The 13,002-nt window shown below is 40.0% G+C and overlaps 1 protein-coding gene and 1 non-coding gene across 2 annotated transcripts; one reads left to right on the forward strand and one right to left on the reverse strand.

Moving 5' to 3' along the window:
* Positions 1-7,577: 7,577 nt before the first annotated feature.
* Positions 7,578-7,684, reverse strand: LOC148860979 (small nucleolar RNA R71). The gene has a single exon (XR_016095172.1). It is a non-coding gene; the product is annotated as a small nucleolar RNA R71 (small nucleolar RNA).
* A 4,208-nt stretch (positions 7,685-11,892) lies between these two features.
* LOC148860980 (uncharacterized) lies at positions 11,893-12,434 on the forward strand. The gene is made up of 2 exons (XM_088984994.1): positions 11,893-12,143; positions 12,254-12,434. Exons 1-2 carry the CDS (start codon positions 11,893-11,895, stop codon positions 12,432-12,434), a joined length of 432 nt encoding a protein of 143 aa, XP_088841120.1.
* Positions 12,435-13,002: the final 568 nt, after the last annotated feature.

Below are 13,002 nucleotides of genomic sequence, written 5' to 3' on the forward strand. Positions count from 1 at the left end.
GCCCACGATGCTCATTTCTATTTCTATCTCCCCTTCTGAGGTGCTTATAAAGAGTTAGATAAATTTCACAATAAGGTCAAGGACTAAAAGAGTAGGTTTTCAAGGAAGAAGCGAAGGGTGGATCATCGCACCTCGATGGAGGGGACCTCGGCCAGTGCCAAGGTGAAGTCGCCACACATCGCTCCTCCTATCATCAACCTCAAGGGAGGCAGGGAATTGATGAGTACTAACCAATACTCTACAAGTCCTTTTTCCTTCCAACCTCAGGTCGGATAGGGGGAACACGAGGCCGGCCCTTACACCTCGGACATTCCTCGCTTCACTCCTAATGTCGATATGTCTTGGTACTCGATCCCATGACTGATCCTCATGTAGCTCTTCAGATGGACAGGGGATGTTACTTCCTGAGGATGTGCGGTTTTACCACTGCTTGGATCCAGTCGAAGTCGGAGCTCGATTGACCCATTGCATCATCCAGGTTTGTCTCCTTGCTAACTTTTTTCTTTTTTGGTTCTATGGTTTTTGCTCTAATCATGCTTTTCTTCTTTTGGCAGTCGAACACCATTGGGCAGGTCCTATTGGTATGCGGGCCAAAAAGAAAGAGGTGAGCTACAAGCGAACATCAATGTATTGTAGGCCCAAATGCATAAGGTCCAATTCAATGCGGATGAGGATCGCCAGTGCTTCTGCGAGCTAAGCAAGAAAATGCAATGCAAGCTGGCCAATGCCCATGACACTATTTCTACCCAAGAGTGCAAGCTGGAGGAGAGGCAGTCAAAATATACCCAGGACATCCGCCGAGCTGAGGAGGCAGTTGTCACCTGTTTCCTAAAGTCCCCTGAGTATGAGAAGAAGAAGGCGAAAGATGCCCTTCCTTCGATGAATAAGGGTTTTAAGCTTTGTCGCCGCTATTTGAAGATGTTGCACCCTAACTTCAATTTTGGCTCCCTTTTTGTGAACGATGTACCAAATGAGCTTGTTATATAGGTTGATGAGGAACCTTTGACTTCTGAGGAGGGCGAGGAAGAAGATGGTGAGGAAGGGAACGAGGAGGGCGATGGTGTCAATGGCGATCAGCAGGGCAGCAATGAGGAGTAGTTCGACCTGTTTGGTGGATTTTATTTTTGATGATTTTGGAAACCTATGTGCTCCTATAAGTTGTTTCTTTCAGCCTATGTGCCCTTAATATCTGAACTCAATAATATCAAGTTTTTTTATGCATACATGTATGGCCATAGGCTTTTCTTTTTTTTTTTTTTTTTTGCTTAATGGATTTTATCTTTTTACATCTAGTGTTTTTTTTGGATGGGACTTTTCCTATTTCTATTTTTTAGCTCAGACGAATTGTCACTAGGTCAATCTGATGCCTTAGTAATTTTTCATAGTTGTTGCTCGAAACTTATCTTCTATCTTCTTTTGGCCGAGCTATTGGTAGGCCGGCTTGCATACCTTGGTGAAATTTCATAAGTTCACGGACGTAGCTCGGAAAACTTCTTCTCAAAGGTAGTACTTTCTCAGGATGTCTATGTTCCACGCCCGGGGTACCACCTTCCCCTCTAGTGTTTTGAGCTCATATACGTTTCCACCAATTACCTTGGAGACTCTATAAGGGACTTCCCAGTTCGAGCCTAGCTTTTCCACCCTGGACTCAGGTACCATACCTTTTCTGAGTACTAAGTCACCAACCCTGAATTGGCGTTTCTTGACTCAGGCATTATAGTACCAAGCCACCTGTTGTTGGTATGATATGGTCCGAATGTAGGCCAAGTCTCTAAGTTCTTCCACCTAGTCGAGGTTGGCTAGTAAGTCGTCCTCATTAGCTTCTTCATTGAATGTCTCAGATCGTAAGGTCGGCACTTCCATTTCTATCAGTATTACAACCTCAGTTCCATATGTTAGGTTAAAGGGTGTTTCACCTGTCGATGTTTTGATGGTTGTTCGGTAGGCCCATAACACATTAGGTAGCTTGTTAACCCACAAACCTTTAGCAGGAAAGCAGATCTTTAAGGCCGCAAAGGATTGCCTTGTAAGTTAATTTGGCTTGATCGTTAGCCTATGGATGGGCGACCAAGGTGAAGTTTTGCCTTATACCCATCTGTGCGCACTAGTTTTGATACTTGATGTCCTCGAACTATTTGCTATTATCCGATATCAATACTCTCAGCAACCTAAATCTGCATATGATATTTCTCCAGAAGAAGTTCTGCACATTCCGAGTTGTAATTGTGACTATTGGCCCGGCCTCTACTCATTTCATGAAATAGTCGATTTCTACCACTAGAAATTTCCTTTGTCCAGATGCTGGCGAGAAGGGGCCCAGTATGTCGATTCCCCATTCTGTGAACGACCATGGACTGGTTAGGTATTTCAGGTTGGCTGCTGGTTGGTGTAGAATGTTGGCCTATCGCTGGCACTTGTCGCATTTCTGTACCATCTCGATCGCGTTTGCTTTCATTGTGGGCATGTAGTACCCTTGTCGCAAAGCCTTTTGGGTTAGGGCTCTATCCTGCAAGTGTCCTCCGTATAGTCCTTCATGGAATTCGTGTAGTATCCAATCTGCTTTATCTCAGCGTAGACACTGAAGGGATGAGAGATCCATCATATGGATGGTTGGACCACGTAGGAAGGTTGGGCAAAATTTCAAAAATTTCTCTCTCTCCCATCTGTTAATCACATTCCCTATTTTGGAAAACTGCATTTTCAATGATCAATCTTGAAATAAACCAAACCATATCTGAAACCAAAAGGGAGGAGAGAGATATACCTGATACAGAGTAACAGTAACTTCCAACGAAGGTGTTCATTCCCAAGGAGAAAACCAAAATTTGCTCCCACTGAAGATGACACGATGTGAGGTGAAGCAGAATAACCTGGACAGCTCTTCAGCAAGAATGTAGTAAAGGGCTTATGAGCACAACTTCAGATTGCCTCTTCTAGCAAGAACCAATATCAAGAACGGTTCTTGATCACTCCCATAGGTGGAGATCAAACTGGCTAGGGGCAACAAGAACAAGAAAAAAAGAGTAGAAGATAGGAACAGTCAAACTGTGAGTTGTCTTCTCCCTTAATTCAGCAGATTGTGAGTGTGTTTAGAGTTCCGCCCTGCTCTCCTATTTATAGCCTTAAAGTGAAGCTCTCCTAATCCTATTAAGAGTTTCCTAATTCTAATCTAATATTTGGATCTGGACTCTCTTTATGAAATATGGATAATCCCTTATCTTATCTGCAGATAAAGATCAGCCTTCCTAATCAAATTAGCAGTTTCCTGATCCAAATCTTTATTTGGATCGGGACTCTTTGAGTGGATAGGGATAACCCCTTATCCTATCTGCTAATCCAAATCTCAGAACCACCCCTTATTTAATTAATCTTATTAAGCCAGTTCGAATGGACTTTAGGCCCATTAAGTCTATGTGCTCACTAGCCCTCTTAACCTGCTACCCAGTTGGCTATCCTTGTATGGTGTGGGACCCAAACATTGATTTACACATCAGCCACATGGGTTCAGCCCAGCTACAAGGCCTGGCCGAATTCACTATAGGAGACAGTGAACCCTTGAGTCCATCACCATGGGCTCTTAATGGGCCCAACATTTACACTAAATGGTCATTGGGTCCAGCCACCTTATGAAAACCTAAAGACTGTGGGCAGATGCAAGATTAGCCCATCAGGTATTACCCTCAATGGTCTTACACTTAACCTCTCAGCCCATAATGATCAAACACTACTCGACAAGAAAGGACCTCTCCCTCGGCAGCAAGGAACAGTGTTGCACTCTCTACTCACATGGATCCCGGGAATTAAAATTTTTTGCAAACATTTTGAAACCATAATATATATAAAGATATATGCATATCCTTATATAAATATATTTTGCAAAAACAAATTTCATCAGTTGAAATCAACTGTCGATAGTCTAGGTTTCCATCAAAGAGTGTGCATCCCCGATCATTCACTTTGTCTAACAAAGGGGCTGATCCTATTGCTATTATCACCCACACAGATGAATTCTCAGACTGTCCCAACACACCCAGATTTTGACCCCATCTAAGGATCTCACTGATTGGCATATCAAAGACAACCCAATCTAACACCCAGTGCAGTATCATAATCGAGTCTAGGGGTTAGGTGTAACATTCCAGCTTTGCCCAACTATCTCCAAGGTCCAGGGGAATACTAGAATTTTGGTCTAGTTCAGGGTTTAAAGAAAACCCACGCTGCATGTACCTCACGTCTCACCCTGACAGCTGAGACAAGCCACCCCAACCAACTTGCAGCACATCAGTGTTAGCCTTAGCAGGATAAATCTCCCCAGATCTATCCAACGGCTGTGAAGATTTTAAACTTACACGAGTCTCATAAGTGTCCAATTTAAGGGTATTACACAGAAACACACCACAATGACATGAATCAATTATGTACTTTATTCATTTACAATAAATGTCAAAAAGGTACATCAATCTGATTGGAGCTAAAGGGCACAACTGTCTAACAAACACCACAAGTAAGGTAGCATGAAAGATCTTCTATATAGCTGCTCGCCCACAATCACGTAGCGAGCTACTTGTCATTCTATTCTCCGAGCTACATTATGCTCCTTTGGCAATATACCTTGGCATAAGTAGTCGACGAGTGGATCTATCTAGCTCGGCTCATCTTCATTATTTGGGCAACCTCCTCCACTGCCCTCCCTATGGATGGGTGAGGTAAGTCTTCTATGTAAACCAGTATCTTCGTCGAGTCAATCATGCTAGCCAACATGGAGAGGGTGTAAGCCTCAGTGTTTTCTGATTTCAAAATTTGCTGGAGATACCAAGAGTGGATGTTAGGTGGAGTTCCCTTACTTTGGCTAAGTAGCCAATATGGCAGGTTCCCAAGCCTCATAGAGTCCATTCACTAGGTTTACTACAAGTTGTGAGTCACTGCAAACCATAAGATGTTTGGCCCCAACTTCCTTTGCTAGCAACAGCCTGACAATAAGTGCCTCATACTCGGCCTCATTGTTTGAAGCTCGAAATAAAAATTGGAGCATGTATTACAGTTTCACCTCGCTAGGTTCATAGAATATCAACCCAGCTCCGGTTCCGCTCTGGTTGGATGAGCCATCCACATGGAGTATCCAGGGCTCCGCATCCTAGGTTGGTATCTCCCAAGTAGGGGCAGGTGTAGCGCAGGTTGAAGCCTCTAATGTGTTGCCCAGTTTGGCAACTTCAGGAGTCAATGAGTTGAAGGTGCACTCGGCGATAAAGTCAGCCAAGACCTATGCCTTTATTACTAATCGTGACTCATAATAGATGTCATATTGGTTGAGCACAATTACCCACTTTGTTAGTATCCCCAAGGCCTCGGGCTTCTAGAGGATCTACCTCAGAGATCAATCAGTTAGGACTATGATAGTGGGGGCTTAGAAGTAAGGTCTTACCTTCTGGGCTACTAGTGTAAAGGCTAATTTTTCTATGTCCGGGTACATTGTCTCTATGACGTGCAAGACTTTGCATACGTAGTAAATAGGTCGCTAAACTTTACCTACTTCTCTTATTAGGACCGAGCTGACTACCTCGTCACTAGCGGAGAGGTAGAGCTTAAGCTCGTCCCAGGTCTTAGGTTTGGTCAATAAGGGCAATGAATTTAGGTATCTTTTCAGCTCATCACAGGCGAGCTAACACTCTTCTATCCACTCAAAGCCCTAGTTCTTTTTTACTACCCTAAAAAAGGGTAAGCACTTCCTAGCCAACTTATAAGCTTAAGTTATTCATAAGAATTTGGGGTGTTTTTAGGCTTAATAGTTGAGATTCTATGGTTAATTTGGGTATCTATGAGTCAATTTAATGCATTCGGAAGTTTTGTCAATTTTCAGGCAACTAATCATCAAAGATGAAAGTTCTAGGCCAATTTGGGAAAAGCTGATAAAGATCAGGGACTAAAGTGCGAAGCTCTACAAGTTTTTGGATTAATCGTCAAAGATGCTAGGGTTAATGGCGGCTTTTGTTTTTTTCCTAATTTTTAGGTGGTGATATATTGTAAAGAGGTGGAGTCGAAAGGGAGAGATCTTTTGGATGAAGAACACTCAATTCGAAGAGAAAAAAAAAACACAAGAAAAACAAGGGAGAAGACAAGATTGAAGATCGTTGAGCCAAGATTGAGAGATCGTTTGCAATATTCTTTCTTTTTCTCTTGTAACATCATGTTTACTCTTGATATTGGGATGTTGCTTGTTCTTAATTACATCATGAGTGGCTAAGTTTTTATTGTTAGGGATTAATACTTGATCATGCCTTGATTTTCATTTGTTAATAAAAATCAATGAGGTTCTTGTTATATTGTGTTATTTGTGCTTATTACTTATCATTGATTGATCACCAATGATCCGTTCTTTAATCAAGATTATTCATTGAGAAATGATAATTGAGGTGGAACTAATAACACTTATTCAACCAATAATTAGGTAGAGATATCATTTGTTGGGAAAATTTCTTTATAGGTGTATTAACAGCTTGTGTTTATGCAAAGAGGATTTCAATTGAAAGAATGAGAATTCATTTATTGTAATTCCATTTAATTGAACATAGGTTTAGCTAATCGACTCTTGAGAAAAATTGATTAGTGCTTTTAGGAAACACTTTGGAATATAGCAACCCTCGTGAGATTTTATTGATATTGAATCTTGATGATTGTGATAGGATTAATCCCTAGTAACTTTGTTATTGATTTTTGTTCAAATCAATTGTTTTTGTCATTTAATTTCCTTAATTAGTAGTGTTAGTTTAAATTCCTTAAATTGCAAACCCAATTGATCATTGCTTTAAACAAGCTGACAAGAAATTAATAGGTGGCTAAATAATTCTTTCCTCGTGGGAGCGATTCTGTATTCTTTACTATATTACTTGCACGACTTCGTACTCTTGCGGAGAGCGACCAAGTTTTGGCACTGTTGTCAAGGAAAGAAGTTTATTTAACACCATAATTAATTTAGTTTGTCTTGATTTAAAGCGCAAATCTTTATTAGTTTTTGCTAATTTTTGTTTTTTGCATTCTTTCTTTAGGTATCGTTTCGGTGTATGCGAAGAACTCAAAGTTCGCAACCTGAGCTTCTTCCTTTCAGACCTGAAATTGATAAGTTTGTTAGATAAAACAGGAAAGCTCAGCAAGTAAGGGTTTTAGAGATGGTAGAGGATAATAGAGGTAACCAAGCAAATCGACAAGATAATGAGAGAACTCTTAGAGATTTTGCTATGCCTGGACTGCATGGTGCACAACAGAGTATTGCAAGGCCAAACATCAATGCCAATAACTTTGAGATTAAGCCAACTCTACTCCAAATGATCCAATCAAGTGTGCAATTTTATGGCATGGGCAATGAAGATCCTAATGCTCACATTGCAAATTTCTTGGAAATTTGTGATACCTTCAAATACAATGGAGTTTCAGACGATGCTATAAGGTTTAGGCTTTTCTCTTTCACCTTGAAGGATAAAGCTAAAGCTTGGTTAAATTCTCTACCATCAAACTCCATAACCACATGGGCACAACTGGCATAGGCTTTCTTGGCTAAGTATTTTCCCCCAGCTAAAACCGCAAAGATCATTAAAGACATCACTACTTTTCAGCAATTCGAGAATGAATCATTGTATGAGGCTTGGGAAAGATTTAAAGATTTGCAGAGAAGCTGCCCTCACCATGGCTTAGCTAAGGGACTTTTGATTCAGATTTTCTACATTGGAGCCACTCGCACTACTAGAGATACTATTGATGCTACTGCAAGAGGTTCCTTGATGAGGAAAACTATAGATGTTGCTTTTGATCTTTTAGAGGAAATGGCAGCTAATAATTGTTTGTGGCCAGCCGAGTGGCTAAATCCACCTAGACAAGGAGGCAAATTAGAAGCGGACTCCATAGCATCCTTGTAGGCTCAAATTTCAACTTTAATCAAGCAATTAGGCACCATGGACGTGCAAGCCAACGCCATCAACAATTCTATGCAACCAATCTGTGAGTATTGTAATGGTATAGGTCATGTTAGTTCTGATTGTTGTGTTGGAAATTTTAATTTTGCAGGTGGAAATTTTATGGAGCAATGCAATTTTGTGGGAAAGCAATTCCAAGGAAGGCAGGTCAACAACACTTACTCCAACACATATAACCCAAGGTGGAGAAATCACTCCAATTTTTCATGGAGTAACTATAACAACAATCTTGGCAGTTCCAGTTTCCAAAACAACAACATGCCTAGATAGCAAAGACCACCAGGATTCCAGCAACATCCTCAGCAAGATAGATCAGTTTCTTTTGAAGCCAAGCTGGATAAATTTATGGACATGATGATTATCAAGATGAGCAGCCAGGATGAGGCCCAGAGAAGGATGGAAGCTAAATTTGAACAAATTACAAAGAATCATTCGTCTTCAATTCAAAACTTGGAAGTGCAGATAAGCCAACTAGCCAATGTTGTTTCGGCTAGGAACCAAGGTAATTTACCAAGCAACACTGAAACTAATTCAAGGGAGCAAGTCAAAGCAATTTCACTAAGGAGCGGGAAAGTGATGGAGCCAAAGCGAGATGTGCAAAGTAAGAGAACAGGTACAAATGTTAGGGTGTTTTATCAACCAATGCTAAAATCTATGATGAAGGAACCAATGATGAGTCAGAGGAGAACCAAGGTGACAAGGAGAATCACTCTAATGCCCAACCTTCATCCTATGTCACACAAAACCCTTTTCCTCAAAGACTAAAGAAGTAGCAGATTGAACAGTAATTTTCCAAATGTTTGGATATTTTTAAGAAGCTACAAATCAATTTTCCTTTTGTTGAGGCTCTTGCCCAAATGCCTCAATATGCTAAATTTTGTAAGGAGACCATCACTAATAAGAGGAGATGGGAGGATGATCAAATTATATCATTGACTGAAAAGCGTAGTTCAATCATTACCAGCAAAATGCCTATCAAATTGAAAGACCCAGGGAATTTTACAATTCCATGTGTTGTTGGTAGCATTGAGTTTCCTGAGTGTTTGTGCGATTTAGGTGCTAGCATTAATTTGATGCCTTTGTCTATTTTCAGGAAACTTAGTTTTGGAGAAGTGAAACCTACCTTGATGACTTTGCAGCTAGCGGATCATTCCATCAAGAAACCTCATGGTGTGGTTGAGGATGTACTTGTGAAAGTGGACAAGTTCATATTTCTTATGGACTTTGTTGTGCTAGATTTTGAGGAGGATCGTGATTGCACCTTGATCCTTGGCAAACCATTTCTAAACATAGGAAAAGCTTTGGTTGATGTGTATGAAGGGAAACTGGCCCTTCGAATTGGTGATGACAAAGTGGAGTTTAACATGTTCAAGTTTATGAAGCATCCTATGGAGAAAGAACTTTGTATGAGAATTGATGTGATTGATTCATGTGTGAAAGAAGTATGACAAGTTAGTGAGGTAGAGCAAGATTTTGAAGATGATGCAGCGAATGGTAATGCTTGTGACACTGAACCTTTTTCTAAGCCTGAATTACTAGTAAGAAGCATTAACCCCACTCCTCCTTCTATTGAGCAACCACCTAAGCTTGACTTGAAACTTTTACCATCGCATTTGAGGTATGCATTCTTGCGAGATGATAATACGTTGCCAATTATTGTTTCAAACAAACTGTCGAATAAGTAGGAACAAAAAGTATTAAATGTGGTAAGGCATAGGATTAAGGCTTTAGGTTGGCAAATTTATGACATAAAGGGTATTAGCCCTTCTATTGTAATGCATAGGATTCACATGGAGGATGGATTTCATGCCACAGCTGAGAGGCAAAGAAGATTGAACCCGCACATGAAGGAAGTGGTGAAGAAAGAGATTGTTAAGCTTCTTGATGCAGGTATTATCTACGCTATTTATGATAGTTCTTGGATTAGTCCTGTTTAGTGTGTACCCAAGAAAAGTGGTACGATTGTTGTGGAGAACAAAGATGGTGAGTTTATTTCTAAGCGAGTAGTTGATGGATGGAGTGTGTATTGACTACTGTAAGTTGAATGCTGCAACAAGGAAGGATCATTTTCCTCTTCCTTTTATTGACCAGATGTTGGAAAGAATTGTAGGTCATGCCTATTATTGCTTTCTGGATGGATATTCTGTATATAATCAGGTTTTTTTTCCAGAGGATCAAGAGAAAACTAATTTTACATGCCCATATGGCATTTTTTCTTATAGGTGAATGCCTTTTGGGTTGTGTAACACACCAGCTACCTTTCAAAGGTGTATGATGGCTATTTTCTCTTACCTGATTGAGGACATAATGGAAGTATTCATGGATGACTTTTTTGTTTATGGTGATTCATTTGATCTATGTTTGTCTTACCTTGATAGGGTTCTTAAAAGATGTGAGGAGACTAACCTTGTTCTAAACTGGGAGAAGTGCCACTTTATGGTGGAGGAAGGCATAGTTTTGGGCCACAAAATTTTTCGCAAAGGTATCAAGGTTGACAGAGCTAAAACAGAGATCATTGAAAAGTTGCCACCTCCTACATCGGTAAAGGCAGTAAGAGGTTTTCTTGGCCATGCTAGCTTTCATAGGCGATTTATTAAGGATTTCTCATCTATTTCTAAACCTCTTACTAATTTGTTGATTAAAGATGTTCCTTTTGAGTTTGATGATGCATGTTTGAGTGCTTTTCACAGGTTAAAATCAGCTTTAGTATCTGCACCAATCATCTCACCACCAGACTGGTCTTTGCCCTTTGAGATTATGTGTGATGCCAGCAATCTAGCTGTTGGAGTTGTGTTAGGGCAAAGGAAGAATAAGAAAATGCATGTTGTGTACTATGCAAGCAGAACTTTGGCGGATGCCCAGCTCAATTACACAACAACTGAGAAGGAGATGTTAGCAGTGGTGTTTGTAGTAGACAAATTCAGATCATATCTACTTGGCTTTAAGGTAATAATTTATACTAACCATTCTGCTCTCAAGTACCTTTTTGCCAAGAAGGATGCAAAGCCACGACTTATTCGCTGGATTTTGCTCCTTCAAGAATTTGATATTGAGATCAGAGATAAGAAAGGATCAAAGAATGTAGTAGTTGATCATTCATCTAGGTTGGAGGGTGTTGAGAAGAGAGATGATGAGCCTAAGATCAATGAGAACTTCCCAGATGAACTCCTTCTAACTATTCAACATTTGAGTGCACCCTGGTATGCAGATTTGGCAAATTATTTAGCTTGTGATATTTTGCGACCAGATTTTTCTTATCAGCAGAAAAAGCGGTTTTTGTCAGAAGTTAAGCATTACTTGTGGGAGAATCCTTACCTTTACAAGATTTGTGGTGATAATATCATTAGAAGATGTGTGCCTAAGGAGGAGATGCATGACACTCTTACTCATTGCCATGACTCAACATATGGTGGTCATTTTGGTGCAACAAAGACAGCTGCTAAAGTTCTAAAGAGTGGTTTTTTCTGGCTTACATTATTTTAGGACTCTAGAGGGTTTGTTGCTAGATGTGATCGCTGCCAGCGAATAGGAAATATCTCCAAGATAAATGAGATGCCATTGACTTCTATTCAGGAGATTAAACTTTTTGATGTGTGGGGAGTTTTCATGGGTCCTTTTCCATCCTCACATGGGAACTGTTACGTTTTGGTGGGAGTGGATTATGTTTCCAAGTGGGTTGAAGCGGTTGCATCCATCACCAATGATTCTAGGGTAGTGATTAAGTTCTTGAAAACCTTTTCTCGAGGTTTGGAGTTCCTAGAGCTATCATTAGTGATGGGGGATCTCACTTTTGCAACAAATAGTTTGATTCTCTCCTCAAGAAATATAATGTATATCATAGGGTTGCTACACCCTATCACCCCCAAACTAGTGGGCAAGTCGACGTATCTAATAAGGAACTTAAAGAAGATTCTGGAGAAGACTGTCAATGGGTCAAGGAAAGACTGCAAAACTTGATGATGCTTTATGGGCGTATCGGACTGCTTACAAAACCCCTATTGGTATGTTACCTTATAGGTTGATTCATGGCAAGGCGTGTCACCTTCCTGTTGAGTTAGAACACTATCCCTTTTGGGCAATTAAGGTACTAAACTTCGATATGAAGACTGCAGGTGAAAAGAGAATGTTACAGCTTAATGAGTTAGATGAGATTAGACTGCAAACATATGAGAATGCCAGGCAATACAAGGAGAAGACAAAGAGATGGCATGATGCACATATTGTTCGAAAGAACTTCCAGGTAGGTAATTTGGTTTTGTTGTTTAACTCTCGTTTGAAATTGTTTCTAGGAAGCTGAAGTCGAGATGGAGTGGACCGTTCACAGTCACTCAAACATTTTCTCATGGTGCTCTTGAATTGGAAAACTCAAAAGGAGAGCGTTTTAAGGTGATTGGATACCATTGCAAGCCATACTTTCAGGGTGAAGTGCTTAGAGAAATGGAGATAGTGTCCCATATTGAGCTTGTTTAATACTGCACAATGGTAAAGAAGGATGTGGACAATAGCCAATGGTGCACCATGGGAATGCCAGCTCCAAGTGATACCTTTTCAGTGGATGGCAAGGGAGTTTCTATTCCTGTTATTTATTTGTCATTGGGGACAATGCCATGCATAAGTGTGGGGGGATTTTGGGTGATGATTAATTAATTGCAGCAGTCTTTTCTTTTGAATTTTTCTATTTTATGCAAAATTTTTGCAAAAATTGTGTGAACTATGCTCGGTATTAATGGTGTTAATCTTTTTGAGAGTCAATGAAAGAATGCTATTCATGCTATTTTTAGGACGTATCAAGTTAAAAGAATTTAGGGTGAATTTACTAAGTTGTAATGTAAAGTGCATAAATTTAGGAAGTCAATTTGATGTGTATGATGCTTTTTAGATGCGGATTAATGGGTAGTTTGGCAAGGTTGTTGATGAATGAAATTACATTTACCCTTTTGGATGCTATTCATTGTAACTGTAATGGAAGTCAAATTATTTAATTCTGAGACATGATTCAAGGTCAATTAAATTAAATTGTGTCTACTCCAATGTTTTT

The sequence above is a fragment of the Nelumbo lutea genome, chromosome 4 (assembly GCF_056320005.1).
Source record: "Nelumbo lutea isolate HS-2025 chromosome 4, American lotus-T2T, whole genome shotgun sequence".
In the NCBI taxonomy this organism is placed as follows: Eukaryota; Viridiplantae; Streptophyta; class Magnoliopsida; order Proteales; family Nelumbonaceae; genus Nelumbo; species Nelumbo lutea.

Excerpts from the sequence above, each read along its gene's own strand:
- LOC148860980 (XM_088984994.1), top strand. The coding sequence starts at position 11,893 with ATGGGTCAAGGAAAGACTGCAAAACTTGATGATGCTTTATGGGCGTAT. Across the intron at positions 12,144-12,253 it reads CAAACATATGAGAATGCCAG|GAAGCTGAAGTCGAGATGGA; the intron begins GCAATACAAGGA and ends AATTGTTTCTAG.